We start from the raw sequence: 26,215 nt of genomic DNA, 5'->3' as shown, positions 1-26,215 counted from the left end.
CTTTGGTGTTTATATAATAGCGCTCACTTATCTCTGAGAGCTTATCTCCGTTGTGCCTTTAGGACATCTATTGACTGCTCCAGTCTGCCACTCTTCTATAAAGAGCTATAACATCTATCATCTCTTTGAGAGAGACGTGCTCTCCGAAGCGCAGGACTTAATGTAGCTCAAGAGGGAGGAAATGAAGCTCCAATTTCGACACGGGCCATCGTCAGCCTGGGACAGCGCTATAGTCAGATCTGATGCCTGCGTGAATAGCTTCGTCATTCTGCCAATGTCGTCTGTTAGCATATTAAAACTCTGATAATGAGACAGATAGAGCTGTAACTCCACAGCAGCTCCCTAACCCAAACATTTGTCATTTTAATTAACGTCTAAAGCAAGGTGACACCGATCTTGATCATCAAATTATTCAATTTATTGCTCAATGGCCTTATGTTTTAGTAGTTAGAAGTAATGTGACAGCGGTAGCGAGATTAATTTGTTTTCACTTCATTTTGATGGAGCAGAATGACTTTAAAGCACAATGCTGAAGTTTTAGTGGACTGGCTTTCTCATTCTCTGTGATGAATTTTAGAATGAGGGGCCACATCTATCTGTCTGTCTCTCTGTATCTTTCTGTGTGCCTGTCAGTGGTTTATACATTCATAAATTGGTTGTTCATTTGTTCATTCTAGTCATCCATCCATTCATTAGTTTGTTCAATTATTTGTTTTATCCATCAATTTTTTTTTCTCTATCTACTGTATCTATTCATCATTTGTTTGCTCTATCCATCTGTCCATCCATCTGTATATTGTTTGTTTTATTGACCCATCTATCGTCCATCTATATATCCATCCATCCATCTATTCATCCATCATCCTTAATCCAGATTTTATTCTATTCATTCATCACTCTGTCAGTTCTATCCATCCGTCATCCATCCATATATCTATCATTTGTTTGTTTGTTCGATCCTCCCATCCTTCGTTCATTCTATCCATCTGTCCACTTAGCCTTTCACCATTTGTTTATTAATTTATCAGTTCATCTGTAGTTTTTTTTTATTCCATTCTTCCATCTATTTGTTGTCAGATCTATGTCTCCATCTGTTATTTTATTTATTGTTCCTTCCTTCCATCCATCCTTTCATGATTTGTACAAGATTCTATTAATTTATCCATTCATCCATCTTTCCATCCATCTTTCCATCCATCCATCCATCCATTTTTCCATCCATCCATCCATCCATTCATCCATCCCTCCATCTATCTATCAATTCATCTATATGCCCATCCATCCATCCATCCATCCATCCAAGATTTGCCCAAGATTCTATTCATCCATCCATCCATGCGTCCATCCATCTGTCCATCCATGATTTGTCCAAGATTCTATTAATTTGACTATCCATTAATGCATCCATGAATGATTTGTCCAAGATTTTATCCATCTGTCCATTTGTCCATTTATGATTCGTCCAAGATTCTATTCATCTGTCCACCTAACCTTTCATTGTTTGTTTATTCTATCAGTCCATCTGTTGTTTGTTTATTCCATTCTTCCATCTATTTGTTGTCAGATCTGTCTCCATCTGTTATTTTCCCTATTGTTTCTTTCCTCCATCCATCCTTCCATGATTTGTCCGAAATTCTATCCATTCATGATTTGTGCAAGACTCTATTATTTTATCCATCCATCCATTCATCTATCCATCCATCCGTCCATCAATCCATGATTTGTCCAAGATTCTATTGATTTGTCCATCCATCCATCTGTTTGTAAATTTATTTGTTTTATCCATCCATTGTTTGTTTTTTCCTGTCTACTGTATCTATCCATCATTTGTTTGCTCTATTCATTCATCCATCCTTCCATCTGTGCTTGTTTGTTTGTTCCATTCACCCATCTATCCCATCTATCATCTATCCATCCATCATTCTTAATCCAGATTGTATTCTATTCATTCATGTCAATTCTATCTATTAATCCACCCATCCATCTATCCATACAGTATATCCATCATTTGTTTCTTTGTTCCATCCACCCACCCATAATTTATTCTATCAGTCCATCTGTAGTTTGTTGGATCTTTTTTTTTTGTCAGATCTATGCCTCCATCTGTTGTTTTCCTTATTGTTTCTTCTATCTATCCATGATTTGTCCAAGATTCTATTATAGATGCTCAATTTAGCCATTCATCCATTCATCGATCCATCCGTCCGTCCATCCATCCATGATTTGTCCAAGATTCTATTAATTTGTCCATCCATTCATCCCTGTTTTTCCAAGGTTGTATTAATATGCCCAACCGTCTATCCAACCATCCATCCATTCATCCACGGTTTGTCCAAGATACTATTTATTTGTCTTTCCATCCATGATTTTTCCAAGATTCTATTCTTTTGTCTTTCTATTCATCCATTCATTCATCCATGCATGATTTGTCCAAGATTCAATTTATCCACCCATCCATCCATCCATCCATCCATCCATCCATGACTTGTCCAAGATTATATCTATCTAGTCATCCGTCCATGCATGATTGTCCAAGATTTTACTCATTTGTCTATTCATCCATTCATCTATCTATCCGTTAATATATCCATCCATCCATGAATTGTTCAAGATTAATTTGTCTATCCATCTATCCATTCATCCATTCATTATTTGTCTAAGATTCTATCCATCTGTCTGTCCATGATTTGCCCAAGAATTTATTCTTTTGTCAATTTGATCATTCACACATAATCGTCACAGTGGAATGAACCACTAACTTCTCCAGCATATGTTTTATGCAGTGGATGCCCTCCTAGCTGCAACCAATCACTGGGATACACCCATGCACTCCCATTCACACACCTACACTGTGAACAATTTAGCATACCCAATTCACCTATCGTGCATGTCTTTAGACATATGGGGGAAACCGGAGCACCCGGAGAAGACCCATGCGAACACGGGGAGAACATGCAAACTCCACACATATATGCCAACTGACCCAGCCGAGGCTCGAGTTATTAATTTTTAGCACAGTTTTTGACTGTTGTTAATTGTTATTATGTATTATATGAATTACTGCTGTCACCCCTTTACCGGACAAAGTTCTTTGCATTTACTTTACTTGACCTTCACTTTGCCCCTGAGCTAAATGGACAAGCATACATTTTCTTTTCTCATTTTTTGTGTACTCCATTTTATTTAAAAGAAAGTGCCTTTCTGTTCTTTCTAGAGGCGAGTTATCTCAAGTTCCTTTTAGATAACGCACAATCTGGGAGTAAATTGTCTCATTCAGACCCTATTCAAATTCTCCAGGGTGCGATATGTGAAGACACGGCTGGAGTTTCTGCTCTCTCTGTGCCACACAATGCTGAAAAGTTCTGGCAGACAATATACTTGTTCTGATTGAGCTGTCTTAAAGTTATGATATTGATCAGCAATTATGTGTTCCTGTGATTAAAGAGGCTGTCGGTCCAGTGATGTCATAATGGCTAACCACGGAGGTTGTAACACCACAGATGCAGCGTAATCGATCCTGTCTTGGCCGCTATCATTCTTAAAGAATTATAAAGCCGCACATTTTTCTTGCTCGTTATATTGATCATCTTTTGTTAGAGAGATTCTGCTGGAGCTTTGCTTTTCGTAATTGAGCTGCAGTGCTGATGTTCAAGATTGCTGTGGAGAGGAGCTTCTGAACCTTTCAAGTTCAAACTAGACTGAGACACTTGTGTCTGTGTCACCCGAGAAAGTGTGATAGCTGAAATCTGTACAGTGCTGTTCAAAAGTTGGAGAACATAGATATTTTTTATTTCTACAGGAATGCATTATATTGATCTAAAGTAAAAGTATAGTGTGTTTTATTACAGAAAAATAGCAATAATAAACTTTGCATTCGCGGCATAGTGGCTCAATGGTTAGCACTATCCCATCACAGCAAGAAGGTCGCTGGTTTGAGTCCCAGCTGTGCCAGTTGGTATGTCCTCCCTGTGTTGGCGCCCGGTTTCCTCCAGGTGATCCAGTTTCCCCCGCAGTCAAAATACCTGTCCTATAGGTAAATTGAATAAGCTAAATTGGCCAGTGTATGTTTGTGAATAAGTGTGTATGGATGTTTGGCAGTACTAGGTTGCATGTGGAAGGGCATTTTCTGCATAAAAATATGGTGGAATTGTCAGCAGTTCATTCCGCTGTGGCAACGTCTGATAAATCTGAGACTAATCCGAAAGAAAAATGAATAAATAATATTATCTGCATTCACCTAATGATCCTGAAGAAAAATGCATCAATGTTTCCACAAAAAGATTAAGCAGCGCATGAGCAACACAATCAAAATGAGCAAAAAGATGTATAAATATGTATAAATACAATATAAATATGAAAGTATGAAAGCTTTATGTTCTGCTTGTCTGTGTGAATGAGTGGTGGTTTATTTGGTTGAAGACAGCTTAAATAGTTTTTGTGTGTGTGTGTCCCAAACTGCAGGAAATACTAAATAAATGTCATGGTTTGGTGTAGTGTGATACTTTTTCTTCTGGACCTAACTGTCTTTCAAATAAAAGTAGAAAAAATGTAATGCTAAACAAAAAACTTGAATCAAATCTAAGCATATTTTGAAATGTAATTTGATTGAGATGATAAAAGATCAATTTTAATCAAATTTTGAGGTACCAAAATAAATTCCAGTTTCACACAATTCATTCATGTTGTGCCAACACAAATTTGTTAAAGAGCCCTTATTATACATGATATAGGGTCATATTTTGGTTGTAAGGGTCTCCAACAACAGTCTAATATGCATGCAAGATCAAAAAACACTTTCATTGTCCTGTAATCTGCATTTATTTTTACCTAATTATCCCAGCAACTCACAAAGGAATCGTCCAGTGATTCATTTGTTCCCAAACCCCTCCTTAGCGCGAAGCTAATCTGCTCTGATTGGACCGATGACAGTCTGTTGCGATTGGTCGTCACTGACTGCCTTATGCGACAGAGTAAAATGCCCAGCAGCTAATCAACAAAATAACAACTTTAATCGCACGTACTTACACTTGAGAAATGGAGGAAGAAACTGATCCATGTCCAGACATGTCCATCAGTAGCCTTTACTGACCCTTCCTTTAACAAATTAAATCTTCTTTGTAGCATGTAGTTTCCAGAAGTTTCCAGTAGTTTCAAACTGCTTAAAGCTGGGCTTATGCTGAGGTTTCATCTTTGGGTAGAGACTCAGTAATATCCATCTGCAGTGTGACTTCAATCGACCGGCATGTTTGTGTGTGTGTGTGGGTGGGTTTCTGTGTTAGAGGGCGGGGCCACAGGTTTCAAATCTCCGGCTTTGCGCGTGCCATGAATAACTTGGTTTCGTTAGTACGTCATGGCGAAACACCTAATGACTCGTTATCAAGACTACCCGAATGTATGTTTTTTGTAGTCCTCAAACTTCGTTCGCTGTAGGCTTTGCTAAGCTAACTCTGTAAAAGCCAATGTCTCCCTTTGCATTGAACTTTGGGCATATTACATTAAGAGATGTTGTTTGTGTTTACACAGCTACATTACACATCAACTAAAGTTTAAAATATGATATCCTTGTGGACCACCCCTTTAAGTTAGCTTAATAAATTTAATTGGATTGTGTTATTTAAAAAGTATTATGTTTAATAATGTTCTACCTTTTTTGTTGTGTTTAGGACTTTTAAATAGGTAGTTTGAACAAGCAGCAAAAAAATTATTTTTTGAGTGTATGACATTGCAAGTTGATGGTTTTTATAGTTTTAATTAAAAAATGTTAAAAAAAAATCCTTAAAATAATCTAATTTTTGTAGTTGCTTTGATGCATTTGGCCTTGCTTTTAGCTCATTATTCTGTTCTTTGCTCTTAATTTGACAATATTATTGTTTTTAATCAAATCAATGCAGCCTTGGTGAACATATAGGCCTTTAAACACATTTAAAAAAATCTTAATGCCCCCAAACTTTTTCTTAATAAGTTCACTTCTATTTTGTTTCAGTCTGGCACTGATCTAGTGTCTCACTATTTTATCCCAGCAGCAGTAATTGGTCTCTGGATTGTTTTAGAAACAGTTTGTTCTCCAAGTGAGAAGAAATTTGAGTTCATCAGTAAAGTGACCTAACCGAGGGAATCTGTGTTATCCCTGGATTTTCAGAATACAGTGTAGAGAAAAAGGAAATAAAGTAAATGGCTGACATAAATCATAGCTTAAAGTTAATCTCTTGGACTCTCTTGGTGAGACTAATACAGTAGGTGGGACAGGACATTATTTTATTCTTTTATTCGGCCAAATGCACTTTAAAATTTCCAAAAAAAAGTATTATGTTTAATAATGTTCTACCTTTTTTGTTCACTTTGCCAATTTTGTTCTTAATCTAATTTTATTATGATTTTTTTTCTTATTTATTTATTTATTTTACCTTGGCTTTGAACACTAGCTATTCTTCAATGTCCAGTGAAGAATATTATCCTCATGGGTCAAACCACTCAGGGAATGTCCTATGAAAAACTGAAAATGAATGGTGTATATTTGCTGATATGTATTAGTTCCTCTTAAAGTGCACTACACTTGAACTTATTGCAGCATTTGCACAGAACACGCTTTGTTATTAAGAGGGAAGAAAGCAATAGTTGAGGAAGGATCAGCATTCACTCACCTCACCCACCGTCTCTGTATGTATTGATCCAGCTCAGTTCAAAGACTTGTGTCTTTTGACGGTTTGATAACATAGACAATTGCGCTGCTCGACTGCACCCGAAAGCCAGACAAGCAACAAACATGCATCTTCACACAACACGACTGTCAATAGACTGTTCAAGCAGACATAACTAGATGAAATCAAACATGTAGTATACAAACACTATTGGTTGTAAAAAAACTAAGGAAGTTTTTCTTTTTTGGATTGGTTACCCTGTCAGTTTTTTAGATTGGTCAGCAGAAGTGTTGTGTTTTGTGGTACACTGGTACTGCCTTTATCTTTCTTCTGCATTAGTGCAAATATATGTTTCCTAGAGAAGTGTTTCTCAACCATGTTTCTGGAGGACCACCAGCTCTGCACATTTACCATGTCTCCTTAACCAAATACACCTGATTCAGATCATCAGCAGAGACTGATAGACCTGTAATGGGTGTGACAGACAAACGCGACATCCAAAGCAGTGTCAGTGGTCCTTCCATAACGTGGTCTTTAAAAAAAAATCATACTTATTAATAATTTCTGTACCTGAGGTTTCCAATTTGAGAAAGCCATTTCTGTCATGAACACTCTTGGGAATTAGTATGGTAATGAATCTCTATATGCAATGTTAGAGCTGCTACGCTGCTGCTGCTGCTGCTGCGATTATTATTGCAGAGAAAATACGAGACTTGCTACTGCCAGTATATACACAGACATGCCGTCGGAGAATATAATATGCTGCTGCTACAAACATAATACATATATATCCCCCGTAGCAGATCTAAAACAAGTGGAGCTGGGGTGAAGGAGGGTCTCTGAAAATGCCCCGCAGCTTAACATCATAAATTGACACGGAGCATTTAAACTGATGAGGAGCAAGCTCATTGGCTGCCGAGGTGGCAGCAACCAATCTCCTGCGGCATGAAGTTAATGACACGGGAGCAGATTAAGTGAACCTTTCAGTTTGCGCTCGCATAGAGTTTCATGGCAGATATTTTACAAACTTTAAACATGGCGGAGGAGAGGCTGATGTTTGACTGATATATTTTCTGTAATACATCAGCTACAATGCTTTGTCTATTTTTTATAATCTTTAATTTACATTTAAAAATAACTTTTTGCATTTTACAAAAAGAAAGCATGTATGTACATGAAATTCCATGACCACACATCTAGAAAAGCAAAACAAATACCAAATGCAAAGGGAGGGGGGGGGGTTGTTTTTATTTTTTACAGTTTTTTTAAGTACACTTTCTTTTTTTCTCTCTCTTTCTACTAGCTTAAAGATTATAGTGTTTAAACAAAATTCCCCAAAAAAACAAGTAAAGTTGATCATAGTGCACTCCATGATTTCTAACTTATTATGCCAACAGAATACTTGAAGGTGGCGTGTATATTAAAATGGTGGGATATCAATGGTTGAGCCTTGCAAAATTTTATTCAAATCAATAAATATGTATATTACAAACACACACACACACACACACACACGCACACACACACACACACACACACACACACACATTTATATATGTATATATTGTTACACCAAATGCAAGTCAATCTAGAGAATATGTAAAAACGGGCACTTCATTTTTGATGTATAACATTGTGGGCTGGGTGTTTGGGGTTAATTCATTTTCCTTCATAATCTTTAATAATCAAAACAACTTTCCCACCTTCTTCTACAACATTTTCTTATCTCTGATGTTGTGTTTGTTGGTATGAGGGTGGAATAATCTGTCATGAGATCATCCAATACCAGCCACCACCATCCACGCAATTCCTGATGCATAAAAAGTCCATTCCTTCATTAAAAAAAAAAAAAAACATTTCACCCCCTTCCATCATTTATACACAATTCCTAAGATTTATCAGACAAATTTTATTGTCCAGTTTTTGTGAGCCCATGGAAATAATAGCCTCAGGTCGGGTTTCTCAGTAGCTATAAAACCCGTTCATGACCACTGTTTGGTCAAATAACACATTAAAGCAAATTACAAAATTGTAGTGTAATCCACAGTCTTGCTCTATCCCAGACTCCAATATTTTAACCATTTATAAAAAACGAATCCCTGTTTGACCATCTGATATTTGGAGATGGATGTTACCAGTGCAATCGGGATTTTTAATAGCATTACAGCACACCATGAACATATTTTAGTAGCATTTGTTGTCCGCTTTTGTCATCTGTAACTGTGATGTCAGACTTAAAGGCGTAGTTTGCCTAAAAATGAAAATTTACACCCTATTTATTCACACTTATGTGGTTCCAAACTGTTGGGAGTTTCTGTCTAATGTTGAACATAAAAGAAGATATTTGATGAATGCTGAAAACCTGTAAACAATGTCTTCCTTAGTAGGAAAAACAAATAGTATGGACATCAGTGGTTACAGGATTTTGACCTTCTTCAAATGTGAAAAATTGTTTTTGTTGGAAAGAGAAGACCTTAGTTTAGCCAATGATGTGCTTTGGTTTAGTCACATGACATGCAGTGTTTTTCTGTAGCACGATTTTTGACAGACTGGTGTTTATTGTGAGTAGTTGCAAATTATGGATCAAATTATGTCAGATCCACAAAAAATTCTGAAACATCACCTCGAGTAAGTTATGATGACATATTCATCACTCAAGTTTTTTTATCAAATTAGTTTTTTGTAAATCAGTCAAATGTGGAACGTGCAATATTCCAATGGATTAGCTAGCTAGCAAGGTCAGCTGTGAACTTATAAGTTGTTACAATAACAACATGAATGCTAGTAATGTAATGTTGATTAGTCATATGGTAATGGAATTTGCATTATGGATAAAATCTGATTTTAATGGCTGTACTGCGTTTGAATAGATATAAATACAGGGAACAGTGTATTAGCGAGCGCCACCATTTTCTAAGGGAAGTGAAACAAGAAAATGACAGAACTGGCTCCTCCTGCAGATGAAAGTGAGCGTGAGATGGGTTTGAGTGACCATGAGAATAATACAGACTGGGCATTTGATAAGAGCAGTGATGCAGGCAGTTTAGGTAGGTTAGCTCAGGGGCATATAAGACAGGCATAGTATTCACCTTATTCTCCGCCGACGAGCGGGCGCTGCCATTTGAATCTTTTTGTCTCGCGACTTCCGGTCACATTCACTTCCATTAATTTTTTGACGAAACTGCTCGTTACGCTGCTTGATGTTGCAATTTGATATTTTCTTATTATACTATTCTACTTGGTCTGTATATTCATGCAAACATTTGTTAGTAGAGCAAGTAGTTTGACCATTTTCTGCCGTTTATTATTCCTAGTCATTTCTTCAATAGGCGACTGAATCGGACAAGACAATCGCAAAAGCAGGCGCACTTCCGCATTTTAGAATAAGGTCAATAGTATATAGTATAATATATAAACATTATTAGCTAGTAGCTACATTATTCTGATGCATCTGGATATATTAGACTTGTTTTTTATTTGTTATAATATTTACTTGAGAAAATATTAATATTTACTGTATGTTGAATGTTACATGTTACATAAATAATGTTACATGATTATACAATATTATGTTTGTTTTTAATCAGCAAAAAAATATGGAATAAATGAAAGCTGTTGGAATATGAGTTGTTGGAAAGTATGTATGAGGTGTCATTTATAAGTTTTGTGTTAAAGCTTATAATACTGCAACACCAGTTAAATCATTTCAAATACAAAATAACAAATTAGGTGCTTTTTAGTAGGAATTACATGACAAATTAAAATCTGTCTGTACTTTTCAGCACTCAAAATCCCGACAATTCATGCAATATTTACAACAGCTCTGGCAGAACCAACCAAGACAGAAGCTCCAGTTTGTTTCATTCATTCTTCCATCTGTCTTAAACAATTAGACCTAACTAAAATCCAGCTAGAACCTGTATTTTTTGGTTGTTTTTTTAATAAAGAGAATTAAAAGAATGTTATTATACCCTGACTAAAACAACAAATGTAACTAGGGGCCTAAGACTTTTGCACTTTACTCTATATCACAGATCTCCATATCAATTTTTCCCAACATCCCTTGTTGTGGTGTCATGATTTGCCTGAGAGCTTGCCCTTTCTAGGCTGATCACAGCACTGATCAATGATCATGTTGACTCTGGTGCAGAGCTTTTTGATTAGGAGACTAATTAAAGGGAAAGCTGCTCTCGAAGAAGAGAGACTGAAACATGTGAGAGAGAAAATAAGAAGGAGGGTAGAGATTCCACTCCAGTCGCTCTCCATTACTAAGATGTGAGTTATGAAATCAGCAGTGAACCCCAGACTCGTTGCAAGATTTCCAATGTGTGCTTTGAGGCTCAGTAAGTCACAGGAATCTGGATATTAGAAGTAATTTAACATATTTAAATATTTGCATTTCTTCTTTTCGCTTTTCCTCAGGGGGGCTTTTATAAAGGTGTAGCGGGATCTCAGGTGACTCTGTCCAGTTTGGTGAACCAGAGCAGGGCCATGCTGGAGGAACAGGCCAGACATCTTCTGACCGAACCGGAGAGGCAGACCATGGGTTACTACATCCAGGAATATCGGGACGGGCACGTCGGTGTTGAGCAGCTCGTCATGGCTCTCTTTGAGCTCTTCAATACACACGCCAAGGTTTTGCATGACTTTTGTGCATTTATCAGACACTTCCATCCACAATAAAGAGGCTACATTAGAATTCTGAAATTATTTTCATTAGGGATGCAATGAAATGGATATTCTGGAATGAAACTGGACATTCTGGATGCACTTGGGTGAAACCAAAACTAAAAATGTTTTATATATTTTATAATTAATTTTAAATCATAAAATGAATTACTTTATTAAATGACAAACCACTTTAAATTTCAAACAGTCGTTGACAAACCAGTCAGTAAAATTTGACTGTCGATAAAATATGGTTATATATTTATGTTGTTTTTTTTAGCATGACAGTATAATTTAGATATAATTTAAGATATTTTAAGTATAATTTAAGATATTTTAACAGACTGTAGAAGGCCTGGAAACAGTTCAACTTTGGCTTTTAATGAATTTTTACACGTTTTAGAAAGAGTAATCCCTTTAGCTCGCTGCAACAACAACCCTCTCAAAACCATACCTGTCTCCTCTTAAGGAACCCCCCCCCCCCCCCCCTCCTTTTTCTCGAGTGCACAGACTCACTTTTTACCATAATCCAGCATCACATACACAACATAATCACACACCAAAATATAACACAAGAATGGTACTTAAACCTTTTCTAGCATGCCACAATATTATTTAGTTAAATTGAAAAAGTCTTACAAAATTACTTTTTACACTGAAAAAAATTTTTTTTTTCCCTGCTGAAAAATCCAGCTTAAACCAGCCTAGGCTGGTTGGCTGATTTTAGCTAATCGACCAGCCTGGTTTTAGAGGGTTTTTTTTCCAGCCATTCCAGCCTGGTCTTAGCTGGTCAGGTGGTATGTCCACAGAGGGGGACGAACTATTATTGAACTATTCTGAAAGTGGCGCATGTGCAAGCAAATGGTACCTAATTTGGGACATCCCATTTTTAATTTTTTTATTTATTTATTTTTTATTGTTGCAAAAAGTATATTCCACAAAACAGGGAACAATTAACATCGCTAGGCATGTTTACCATATAAAAATAAATTAAAATTGTCAAATCTGCAACAAAGAGCAAAGAGTTGTACAAAAGACCTACATAAATGAGGGAAAAACCCTATAACAATAAAGATTCTGAAAATGAAGTAGAGAGAGCTTCAGTTATTTTATTTTGGTTTCTGAAGTAATTGAAGCTTTGATCCACTTTCCTCAGAAAGTAAACATCGAAAAGAGGGCCTGCACTTTTTCCATTTACAACAATGAATATGAAATTTACCCATTAGTAAAATAAAGTTTACAACATCAGAGAAAGAAAAATGTAAATCACATTTGTAAAATAAAGTATCTTCTAGAACAATGGGGGACTGAAATCATCTTTAAAATTATTGAACACGTCATCATTTTTCTCAGAAAACATAATTCTAAAGGTTTTGTTGGGTTAAACTTTTCACCAGATGTTGGTAGCAACCAATGAAAAACATATGAAAAGAAAAGACATCAAATTAATTTATGAATGAAGTGATGTGTAGTAAAATAAATCGACATAGGGAAAGTATTGAACACATGAAGAAAGGGAGGTGTAGAAAGGCAGTGAAAGCCCAGACAGCAGCTGAAATCGCTCAGTAGTTTAAAGCAACCCTCTGCCCTTTAAACAAAACAAAAACATTACACTGTATTTTATTTGTACATGGATAATAATACAAAATGTTAAATGATGAGAAAATCTGCATTAAAATTATTTCTGATAAAAATTGAAGGTGGGAAATAAATAAAATACAGGAAAATATATATATTAAAGTACAGTACAAACAAAATTGTTTTAAATTATCTTATATTTAAATTAAGTTATGAAAATATCTTCATAAACTATTGTATTTACAGAATCTTTTATGAAATAGATTCAACCTTGGTTAAAATAAGAGACGTTTAAAAAGTCTTGCCAACTCCTAACTTTTGCGTTGTAGTGGATTCGCTTCAGAGTTCAGATTTTATACTTGAAATATTTTTATAATAGGCGTTACTGGCTGAATTCATTAATCTTAATAAAAACACAAAATAAAACACACTGACACCATCAAAAATGTCTTCATTTTATTGGTTCATTGGGTTGATTTACAGCAAGACTTGCATCATTTTACTTGAACATTTATGAACGTATTAAAACCCCTAAGATTAAAGCACTAAACACAAGCCTAGTCATATTCACGCTTCTGTGTGTGTGTGCGTGCGTGCGTGCGTGCGTGCGTGCGTGTGTTTGTTGGCAGTTTTCTCTGCTGTCCGAGGTCAGGGGAATCGTGACCCCTCAGGATGTGGAGAAATTTGACGGTCTGGTCCTGAGACGAGAGATTGATGCCCTGAAGGCGAGACAGGGTGGGGGAGCAGGTTTCCAAGACTCCTTCTCCATGGTCTCGTATCCAGACACTTTGGCCTCCTCCTCCGCCAGCTTCATGACCAACACTACCCTCAGCTCCGCAAGGGTAAGAACTCACAGACACTCATTATTTTAGAGCCCTATCATTATTGTTATGAAGGAAAACATGATGGAATTGTGGGATTCAGTCATATAAATGATATGTGTTTAACTGAATGTCACAGAATTACTTAAATGAATAAATCAAAAGTGGGTCAGTACACTATTATTATATGTACTGTTATTTTTTAATAATCATAATGACCAAATATACAGTATTAATAACATATTCGTACTGTTTTTTTTATGATTTAATTTTTATTTTCTTTTTCTTCAATAATTTCACATTACAATCAGTTTACACATATACCTTCTTTTAACATCCCCTTATCCCTCCCCTCCCCTACAGCGGCAGTGCTGTCATTGAGTATTGCTATCATAGACCCAGTAAACACAAATACTTATTATTAAACTCCATAGGAACAGTAACAATACAATAAGACATAAATAAATAATAAAAAAAAATCAAATAAATACAAATAATAAACAAATAAATAATGAAATTTTTGTTGTGCGTCTTACCACAATAACCTTATTCCTTCTCCAAAAATGCCAAGTAATTTCCCCATCTTCTCTGATAAACATCCAATTTATCTAGTATTCTATATGTCATTTTTTCATATGCTGCCACCTTCCCCAGTTCTAACCCATTCTTGAAATGATGGTGGACTTGGAGTCCAGTAAAAAACATTTAAGATTTTAAATTGTATTAAAAACACTCCTAAATTTCTTGACATTACTTTACAGTTTTTACAATTTTTTTTCTAATGGTCATCACTAAATATTCAATTTAGCTCCTTACTCCAAACTGTTTTGAGAGCAGGATAGGAACTACACCCCATCTTTTCCATCAACCATTTATAATATATTAAAGAACTCTAAGAATTACTGTTAAATTACAGTCTTCCTCTGGAGCTCGATTAACCAATCTTAAGCGTAATTTTTAATAGATGCCTAATCTGTAAATATCTCCAAAACTGATTTTTATTGAGGCCAAAATGTTGTGATAATTGGTTAAAGGATTTCAAATTGTCATTTTCAGTACTGTATTTTATTATATTTCAACTTTATTAATTTGACTTTTATAAATAAAATTATAAATATATATTTCCCCTTTTCCTTTATAGCAGCATAGTGGTTAGCACTGTTGCCTCACAGCAAGAACGTCACTGGTTCAAGGCCTTAACAGGCCAGTAGACTGTGCAGAGTTCACATGTTTTCCCTGTGTTCGCGTGGCTTTCTCCGTGGTTCTCCGGTTTCCTCCCAAAGACATGGGACATAGGTGAATTGACCAATCAAAATTGGCACTATAGTCGAGCTCTTAACCAGCAGTACATCTCTACATAACAATCCTTGTCATTAACCCAAAATAAGGGGCAGGAATTCTTGAGACCCATCTGAGCTCAAACTCCCCTCTCACCATGCAAACAGGAGGGAGCCCCAGGCTCGAGGATCTTATGAGTTCAGGGATCTCTCTAAGTTAAGCTAAGTGTAAACTCTTAACATGTTGTTGTAGGTTAGGTGATTGCATTAGTTTATATGTTACAGAGGAATGCTTCTATAAGTTGTTTCTTTTTTGCTTGTTTTTGGACCTAAATGTTCTATACTGTTTTAAAATGTTCTAAATAATGCCTCCCTTTTAAACATGAAAACATGGAAAGATATTTTGAAACTAGTCAATGGTGGAAAGCGCTGTGTCATTACTGATGGAAAACAGCATCAATAGCAGGGAAAGTGTTATTGTCCCCTCACTCCACAAAAAAAAGACAAACCCCCCCCCCCCAAAAAATAAAGGCAAAACAGCAAGAATTTGGATGCAACTCAAACAGAAATTCACAGCACGATGCAGCTATTACACTAATTATTCAGCAATTATTATTGAACAAGTTCCAGTGTCTATACATCTGTAATTTCAGACAGGAAGTGCTATGCATCGTTATTTGTGTAGGATAAGTGGACAGCATTGTTGTGACATAGACATAAAAATCCGTTCTCAAATTGCTGGGCAATTTGGGCACAAAGCAGGAGTGTGCAGATGACTGGGATTCAAGATGAAGGGCTTTAAAGTTGCTGTGGGGAACAGCTTTTGTCCTTTCCGCTGGAGGCTTTCATGCCCATCTCTCGACAACCGTCTGTCCTCCTGTCTCACTCTGTCAAGGCATGTCTCACCTCCGCTCATCTACGTCTTGTTGTGAAAGTGCAGCTGTTTAGGTTTGCTGCTGTCTCAGGGGTGTGTGTGCTGCTGCTGTGACAGATGGAGAAGTGTTTTCTGACAGATTTTCAAGCCTGCTGACTCCCAGTGTAAATTGCAGGAACAGTTTAACACCCAATTCCCTATCCTTCTCAATAAAACAGGAAAGACTGCTGTGGCTGATAGATATGATGGAGGTAGGTCAAACAATCTCTTGCTTACCTTTATAAAGTCTACTATAGTAACCATTGTTTCCACTGTTAGAGCTTTAATATTCAGAACAGTGTGTCCTGCAGCGTTTGCACTGCAGATATTAGCTCAAATGATGTGGAATATTGAGGTGTGTTCAGAGTGATTAGACTTATGGTGATTGCCTCGGTTAGCAATAAATCGACTAAGAAAATCTCTTATATTTGCATTGACTGAGGTACTGGAAAATTAGCGAAAGCGAAAGCGAAATCTAGCTGCGGTGGGAAGAAACCTGGTAGTATCACCTGCGTAACACATAAACCTGGCTGTATATCTTATCAGCGAAGAGAAAGTGACACAAATTTATCATTTCACCACCTTCCGAGTGACTCGAAGGTCCATTCTGAATGGATATTGAAAATAAAAAAAGATTTCAGACCTCATTTTCAGCTAAGTTAAGGGAAATAGCACTATTTAACGTTTTCTTTGCCATTTATCAAACGCAAGTTAGTGAACTGATTCTTTCACTATGTTAGACTTGTCATGATACTGAAATTTATTTTTAAAAACGTCAGTTTCACAATTGGCCATAGTATTCACCAGAGCTCAACAGAAATGAATGTGATTGGCTGTGAAGGTCATCAGTTCACCGCTGTTTACAAAGTACAAACACAGACAAGCAATCCACTGATGAATCAACTGATTTTAACTGATGTCCAGTTTCGCTGTATCTGAACCTGTATTGGCACTTGTTGCAAGAAATTTACGTTTTTAAAATTCTAGTACTGGGACAACACGGTAACATTTTCAGTTAAGTTTAATTGAAACAATTAAACACCTATTAGGCATCAAACAATATCACAATCTCTTTAAGAGTAATCAGGTAAAGAGCACCAAGTAAGAGCACCAGGTAAACACCGTGGGGAAACTCCCCTGCTTCAGCCTATGTAACCTGGTGAGCGCTAAAACAATGGAGTCGTCTGTAGCACCCCCTCATGTTGTCGATAACACTTTATAATAACTACACATCATAAATCATTTATTAAGTTTATAAAGGCAGCTACAAATGCTCTATTCTTGACTTATGAGTATATTTATAATGTGTCTAATGATTGTGTTTTCATTGTTTGTTAATGATTCATTTTTCATGACTAAATTAGGTATCGCATTATTTACAAGCCAGTTATTTAAGAATAGTTGGTGTTTTTATAATTGTTTTTAGGGGTGTTCACCTTTAATGGACAGGACAGTGGAGATTGACAGACTGGAAAGTGTGGGGAGCAGAGATAGGAGAAGGATCGGCAAAGGACCTCTAGCTGGGAATCAAACTCAGGTCGTCGCGAGCACCTGGGTGCTATGTGTCAACGCACTAGGCCAGTGGTCACCAAACTTGTTCCTGGAGGGCTGGTGTCCTGCAGATTTTAGCTCCAACCCTAATCAAACACACCTGAACCAGCTAATCAATGTCTTACTTGGCATACTTGAAACATCCAGGCAGGTGTGTTGAGGCAAGTTGGAGCTAAACCCTGAAGGGACACCGGCCCTCCAGGACCGAGATTGGTGACCCCTGCACTAGGCTATTGGTGCTGACTAGTTGGTGTTTTTTGAGATCATTCAGAATGAGTTAGTAAATGATTAATAAATTATTGAAATCAACATTTATAATTCGAATAATTCTGGCGTATACTAAATGCTTAATTAACTCAACTTCATCATTCATTCATTTCTTTTCGGCTTAGTCCATTTATTAATCTGGGGTCGCCACAGTTGAACGAGCCGCCAACTTATCCAGCACATCTTACACAGCAGATGCCCTTCCCATCCATTCATGCTTATACACTACGGACAATTTAGCGTACCCAATTCACACTGCATGTCTTTGGACTGTGGGGGAAACCCATGCGAACGCAGAAACTCCACACAGAAATGCCAACTGATCCAGCTGAGGCTCGACCAGCGACCTTCTTGCTGTGAGGTGACAACACTACCTACTGCACCACTGCGTCGCCGACTTCTTCCAGTTTTGTGACCTAATCTAAAGTGAGGACTATTTATGCTTTAAATAAATGACAAATAAAGGGTCATATATATTCTAAACAGGAAAAAAAAGAAAACAAGCGACTTTGTTAATTTATATTTATTTGACGATACACAAATGAAACTGTATCAAATGAAAATAAATCTTTGCAATTTAAAAATAAACTAACATAAAATTACTGTACAGTTTAAACATCGCTAAATAACACTGAAATGTTACATCATAGTATATTGTTAAATTATGATATTGTTGTTGCTTAATCCATTTTTACAATAATTTTACAGTAGTTCTATTTTTATATAAGATTACAAAGATTAATGTTTATTTAATATGAAGCCTTTAATTGATATTTATAAAGGATTTACAAAGCATAAATAGTCCTCACTTTAGATTAGGTCACAAATCTGCATATGGTTGAGTTGATAAAGCATTTATTAACATACATAGACATTAACATTAGCATTACCATACGCCTGTATAATATGATATATAAATGGTGGTGTGTATTATTATTATTATTATTATTATTTTTATTATTATTATTATTATTATTATTATTATTATTATTATTATTATTATTATTATTATTATTATTCAAAAGTTTATTAATCATTTACTTATTACACTATTTTGAATATTACACTATTTTGAATGATCTTAAAAACCATCACCTACTCTTAATTAACTGGTTTGTAAATAATGTGATAATTAATTTAGTAATGAAAAATAAATCACACACAAACTATGAAAACACAATTATTAGGCACGTTATAAATGTTCTTAAAAGTCTGCAGCTGCAGTTATAAACCGCTTACCAACGTCTATTAATGTGAAGTTGATGCTTAACAGAAAATGAATTCACTATATGCTAATGATTGATAAATGATTCATGGTGTGTAGTTATTATAAAGTGTTACCGACAATACTATTACAGAAAACATGAGGGTGTGTATACAGAGGACTGCATTGTTTTATCGCTCACCGGTCTACACAGGCTGAAGCAGGGAAGTGTCCCCATGGTGTTTACCTGGTGCCATGAACTGAAGCCTAGGAGGACACTTAAGCTATTACTCCTAAAGAGATGAAAAGTGATTTAGTTGGATGCCTAATATGCTTTTAATTGTTTCAATTAAACTCAACTGAATTAAATTAAAGTGATGTTTACACCACATCTGCACTTTTAAGTTGTGGCAACAGCTGGAGGTTTATTGTCCACAGCATGTTGCAGTGTTTACAGTGCTAATCCTACTTCCGGGTTTCTTCCTACCACAGCCTCGCTTTTGTGTTTAAAAATGGCGGCCGCCGTAAAAAAAAACTTAGCAGCTGCATAGCAACACACAACAAAATCAGCTTAGAACTTTGTAGATGCTAAGTAATATTAATTAAAAAATAAGGTAAGTGTATAGCAACGCTAAAAAATCTACCCAAAACACCTTAGAAACTGCAAAGCAACATGCAGTAGAGAAGTATGTTTAGAGCGTATTAGCAACACATTCGAACCAGTCAGAACTCCTTAGCAACTGCATAGCAACACACACAAATCTAGTCAAAACACCTAAGCAACAGCATAGCCACACAGAAATTCAATCAGAACCCCCTAACAACACACTCAATTCCAATCAAGCCCCTTAGCAACTGCATACATACAGTACACAACACCCTAGACTAATGATCCAGTGCAATTCAGACATTCTATAGTTTAATACCTGTGCCATGTGGTGGAAACTCTGCTTACTATAGTGGATTTTTCTAAAGGTATGGATGTGACTATGCATGATCTCAGGAGTACATGCATATAGTATGATTATATGCCATTTTCAGACTACACAATGCTTTTGTTTGTTATTGTTACAACCCCGTGTTTTGTCTAGGGGAGTGGGGTTGCACATTTAACGGAGGAATTGGTAATTGCAAAAACTCAAAAACAATAATAGTCGCTTTATCTGTGATTTGACTTGTGTAAATTCATTTTGACATTGCAATAAATACAGCATAGGCTCAATAGAAAGGGGGTGCCAACAATTTTGCAAAACAAAAAATACGCTGCTTTGGGTGTATTTTGTTGCACGTTTCAGATGATAACTCCACTAGAGGGCGCTGTTTGAATTTTGCAAATCTTAAATATGTTATTTATGCTAGGTTTTGTTGTAGATTTCAAAAACACGTCCATGAGAAGGCGGGTTTTGTCGAATAGATCACTTAGCAAACCACTGACATTAAACCCAACCATTAGTGTTTTCAAAAGCAAACATGCAACGACGTAGTTTTACATCTATTTTACATTGCTTTCGCACATATTTCTTTTGTAAAACCATGACTGACCAGAATCGAACCAGAATGCTCTGCACCACAAAAACAACAGCAAACAAAGTGAGCTACCGAGCAAATGTATTGATGATAACAAACTATAACAAATATATTCAATAACAAATCACAGACACTGATAAGTTGTTTTGTGGTTTTTCATTGGTCTTGTGAAAGCGTGAACGAAACACAACCACCTCCTCCTCTTGCTGCCGGAAGTCCTTTCTCTGGCTTATTATTTCTAAAAACAAAACACATCATCTTTTAATTGATTGATTTGGACTACAAATGAGACCATTTTTAACAATAAAAGCATTTTTACACTGTGTCAATTACAAATCCCCACAAACTCCCTGCATCAAACAAATTTCGTGTGCATCGTGTAGTCTGAACCTTGAATTTTGTGTGTTTTTTCTTTCTCTCTTGCAAACACACACATTAATGAATAAGTCTGTTTGTACTATGATGTGAACTTCTCCAAATAAACATAGAGGTTCAAAAGAAGCTAATAACACTCTAAGTGTGTGTGTGTCTGTGTGTGTGTGCAGTGTGGGTTGCAGTGATCTGACATAACCACACACATGCATGTCGCAAATCAAAGCCGTGTCCGCTGTGACTTTGTACCTCTTCATCATGGGTCATTCGTCTGTATGTATGTGTGTGTTCACTTTGGAAATGAGCAGACACATTTGTATGCAAGCTTTGTTCGCGGCCCTCCTCTGTGGATTGGTGTTGTTGTAAGCCTGCCAGCTCCGGCTCCAGTAATTACAAGAAGCAGCGGCGGCGGCCCACACTGCAGCCCCGTGGAGCCCGCAGACCAAACACTCGCTCTGGGACTCTCATCCCACTAGCGCTCCTCATCAGACGTATGCAGAGCTGTCACTGCAGATAAGCCCCCCTAGACGGCAAAAAATAGAGAGAGTCCTGATTTATGCGTCAGTAGAGCACAGCGGGGGATTGTGGGAAGGTGGAGGACCTAAGCCAGCAGAGCAGTGCTCTCTGAGTCTGAAATTGAAATCTTTGTCTAGACAGATTTGCTTTTATGATGGATTGTTTGGTTTTATTTATTAATATTTTATTATTTTATTAGTATATATTTGTTCTTACAATTTTTAAAACATTTTATTATTAAAATTATTTAAATTATTAAAAAATGTGCAGCAAATCAGCATGCTACAATAATTTCTAAAGGATCACATGACACTGAAGAGTGAAGTGATGGATAAAATCAGCATTGACGGCAGCTATCTCTCTGCAATTTTCACATGGTTGCCCACTGGAGCTAAACAGGGTTTCACTTAGTCAGTACCTGGGTGGGAGACCACATTGGAAAGCTAAGTTGCTGCCAAAAGTGGTGTTAGTGAGGCCAGCAGGGGGTGCTCAACCAGCAGTCTGTGTGGGTCCTAACGCCCCAGTATAGTGATGGGGATTCGAAACTGCTCAGTGAGCACCGTCTTTCGGATGTGTCGTTAAACCGAGATCCTGACTCTCTGTGGTGGTTCAAATCCCAAGACGTTCTTCAAAAAAAGAGTAGAGGTATAACAACGGCATCCTAGCCAAAATTGCCCACTGCCTTCCTAATCATCCCCATGGCTCCTCTCCTTAAATCAGCTGGTGTGTGGTGTGCGGTCTGGCGCAATATGGCTGCCGTGGCATTATCCAGTTGGATGCTACACAATGGATGAGGATAAGCGATATATAAATGTAAGAAATTATTATTATTATTATTATTATTATTATTATGTGACACCATATTAGATACAGTATTAGGTATTAAAATATGCTGAGATAGAAACTCATCTTTAATTTGTAATAATATTTCACATTAATTTTCTATGTTTTTTTCTTTACCATTTGATAATAAATTTGATTTGAATTACACTTGCCAAAAACAAATAATTTATGTGAGTTATTTCTGCATGAAGCAGACTGGAGAGGTTGTGGTGTTTGTTTTTAGTTTAAAAAATTCTACTGACTTTTTTTTTTTATCATTTAAAAAGAACAGTCTGATGCATTTTTTTGTTCATTAATCACTCTAAGTGGGGTTTTGTTTGTTTGTTTATTTGTTTGTATTTTTAAACTTTATTTATCCCAAAGAGAAATTTATGTCACAGCAGAGCTCATCATACAATAAAATAAAAAATAAATTATATATAAAAGGTAATAATAATAATAATAAATCTATGAAAATAGCCATTTCATCAAAGTCAGTTGTTCATGTATCAGACTATGCTGTTTATGCTGTATCATGATGAAAATAGAATTATAGACTCTCTATAGAGCTTTTACAAAGTAGATTGTGCCAAAGCAGCCTAACATAGAAGTTTTAGTAAATTAAAACTGTCAGTCCAGTTTTCAGAGTTGAAGTTCAGTATAGTATAGTTCAGTTAGGTGTGATTTAATTGTCACTGCTGAAAGTCTAAACACTGAAGAGCAAATCCATCGATGCGCAGCTCCACAAGTCTGAAACCAAGCAAGCCAGTGGCCACAGTGGCGAGGAACAAACTTCACCAATTAATGAAAGTGAAGGGAAAAAATAATTAAGAGAAGCCAGGCTGAGTTGGGCTAGATCATTTCTCCTCTGGACATAAAACTTTTTTAATCACTTAGTATATTACTGTAAGTAAGGTATGATGCTATTTCATGATACACTGCTTAAAACTTTTAAGTAATTCTGCTTCATTATTTTAATGTTCTTACAAACAAATCATTTCAAATATTTCCTGAAATACAAAGGTGTCATATGTGAACTATGAAATCCAAATACACAGCAAAAAAGCTGCAAGGATGACAGCCAAAACGCATACAAAGGAAGATTAGCTGATCCAGCATCAAACAAATGAGTCCACAAGTGGCTTCTTTGTAAGCTGTGAGCAGGCAACTGAAGTGAATTGATGAGGCTTTTGTTTTGGTTGAGGCAAGCTTTAATGAGGTGGGTCACTAGTCTGAATGCAGTGAACCGTCAGCATCACAAAATCAGCCCTCTTATGTGTATATATTACAGAATACATTCCTATGGAGGAAAAACTACTTCTTATGCTTTCAATATATTGCACCATGGATGGATATAAGCATGAAATAGAGCAAAGACAAACATTGCTCTACATTATGTTTAGTGGCTATTACATGCAAACAGTACATGCATGTCATGTAGGTATATATTTTGGGCCTGTGAAAATACAATAAAAGTCCTGTGTAATTAAAATAAAGTGTTTAAAAATGTTAGGATCACCATGTTAATCTTAAGGATATGCGTAAGCTTGTATGTTTTAAAACAGTGACAAAATTTGTATTCAGAAGACAAAAACCTGATACAAACATTCGGTCCCACTTTATATTAAGTGGCCTTAACTACTGTGTACTTGCATCAAAAAATAAATACAATGTACTTACTCTGTTTATAATGTATTTGAGAACACTTGTGGTGCTTTTGAGTTGGGATAGAGGTAGGGTTATGGACAGGTTTGGTGGTATGGGTAGGTTTAAGGGTGGGTTAAGGTGTAAGGGATGGTCAACAGTGAATTTACAAATCTAATTACAAAAGTTAATTACAGATGTAGTTACATACATGTATTTAATCAAGCATAAGTACACAGTAAATACATGTATTTAAACAATAAGTACATTGTAACAAACTATTAATTCCTGTGTAAGTACATATTAGTTAAGGACACTTAATATAAAGTGGGACCAAACATTCTAATTGGATCTATTTTTTTTGACATCGCCTCATACTTCAGTTTCTCAGCAAATCTTCAGGGCTTTCAAATGCTCTCTGACATGTGCCGACCTTTCAAGGCTCTTCTCATTTGCTTTTAAATTTGATGCGCTTGATCTCAACCACTATCAGTGGCAGAGCTGTGGTAAAAACTAAACACTGTTGGCTGATTTTTATAAAGGGGAGGAGCTATTATATATCCTGCCTTGTCCTCATGTCCCACCTGAGATTAAGTCAAATTTTGAATAAAATAATACACATTTTAATGCATTTCTGTGGTTCTGTAAGAGGGTAATTACGAATGCATCAATTGTTACTTTGGTAAGGTAATGTGATGTAAACAGTGTTATGGACAATGATCAGATATTTCTGTTTTTGACACTCCTTTTTTCTGATATGTTCTTCAAATAAAAAAATAGATAAATAAGTTTGCTTTTACCTAGCCAGCTATGGAGAAACTGGCAGCCTGACAACAGAGTGGAGATGTCATGCTAATTTGCACCCTACCAATCCAGCATGGTTGTCTAACTGTGCCTAGAATTCTAGTCAGAGAACAGTTTGTAATCAAGCTGCGCCATTCCAGGCTCACGTGGAAACACCAGTGGAACCATAACCGACTGTTTTTAGAGCAGTTCAGTACAATAGTGCAGGGGTTCTCAAACTTTTCAGCCCCCAAAATGACATTGGCAGTGACTCGCGAACCCCCAATATCCTCTGAGTTATACATACAAAAACCTTACATGCAATGGTGCGCACACACCAATAGACCCAAGTCTATTCTTTGTTTAATTTTTTTAATGCATGTCAGTGCTGTAAATTCTGCAGAAAGTTTAACCTGTTGTTATAAAATCAAAATGCTGCATCTGATGCTATTGTATTGTAATCACTGTGTTAGTAGAAAAAAGTAGGTTGTTTGCTAAAAACAGGTTGCTATGTATTTGGCAACACAGGCTTATTGGGAAAATGTACCCTGGTGTACATATTTGAGATCCGACAAATATGTGGTCACGGGTACATATTGCTGCATTTTGTGTGTAAAACCAACGCTATGTGCCGGCACCGCTGATTGCTTACCTCTGAATGTTCGACTTTTCAAGTGTGACTGGATTCCTCAGTACCTGCTACATACGGCGCCAGACTTAGGAGGTGGAGCGGAGCAGACCGGGGTTTGAGTCCAACAAATGATGGTTTCACAAACCCGGTTAAACGAAACCCAAAAAAACACATGTGGTTGCGGTAGACGCAGCCACGAAAGCTTTTCTTGACAGTTCATTTTTAAAAACACGCTGACTGTTTCTCAATATGCATTCTTCAGCGATCTTGCGTCCTCGCAATCTCGTGTAACGTCATCATCAACTGCCAAAGTTCACGTCCAAAACTCAAGACCACAAGAACGGAGGATGCATGAAAGTTCCTGGATGTGTTCTTAATATCGAGAACGCATTGATGAAGACTTGAGCGCCAAACTCACTCGAGAAGTCCCTGAAGTCATTGCGGCTGAATAAAGGAAGTGGGAAGCGCAGCATATTAGATTTAGTTGTTTATAGATTTATTATTAAAGTTCATAGATATAACCCTCCAGGCACAGGACATCAACAAGACATCATATTGATGTTGTATCCCAAGGTCATCGGGACTTTTGATTTTGTTTGGAAATAAATATCTGGTAGATGTCATAACCCAACGTCAGGGCAACGTCAATGTCCAACATCCAGCCTAAAATCAACTGAAAATCAACCAAATATCAACATCTAATTATGTTACATCTAGACGTTGTGTAAACGTTCCCACTATGGCATCTTTCAGATGTTGGATTTTGGTCACTTTCCAACACAACCTAAAATCAACCAAAAATCAACGTAACATTATTCCCAATAAATCTGGATTGATATTTGGTTATGACAAGTTGTCATAACAAAGGCATTTCAAACAATGACATAGTTAAAATGCATTTCAAATTACATAACTGAACTTAATGACATTTGTCATAAGCATGCATAATGTGTCGTGTCATGATTATAAAGGTTTCATGACAGGTATCTTTTGAACACCCCTT

General features: G+C 36.5%; 1 protein-coding gene across 4 annotated transcripts in view; it reads left to right on the top strand.

The window, feature by feature from the left end:
* The window catches only part of whrna (whirlin a), a 189,986-nt gene that overhangs the window by 144,992 nt on the left and 18,779 nt on the right, over nt 1–26,215 (top strand). For all 4 annotated transcript variants that reach the window (XM_087300944.1, XM_087300942.1, XM_087300943.1 and 1 more), the window contains exons 7-8: nt 11,061–11,273; nt 13,514–13,726. In XM_087300944.1, coding sequence (XP_087157070.1) covers nt 11,061–11,273; nt 13,514–13,726 — 426 coding nt within the window. The remainder of the gene's footprint in view (nt 1–11,060; nt 11,274–13,513; nt 13,727–26,215) is intronic.

Source organism: Danio rerio, chromosome 21 (assembly GCF_052040795.2).
Source record: "Danio rerio strain M-AB ecotype USA chromosome 21, GRCz13ab, whole genome shotgun sequence".
NCBI lineage: Eukaryota > Metazoa > Chordata > Actinopteri > Cypriniformes > Danionidae > Danio > Danio rerio.
The sequence above is the reverse complement of the archived record's forward strand: the minus strand, read 5'-3'. Positions and strand labels throughout refer to the sequence as shown.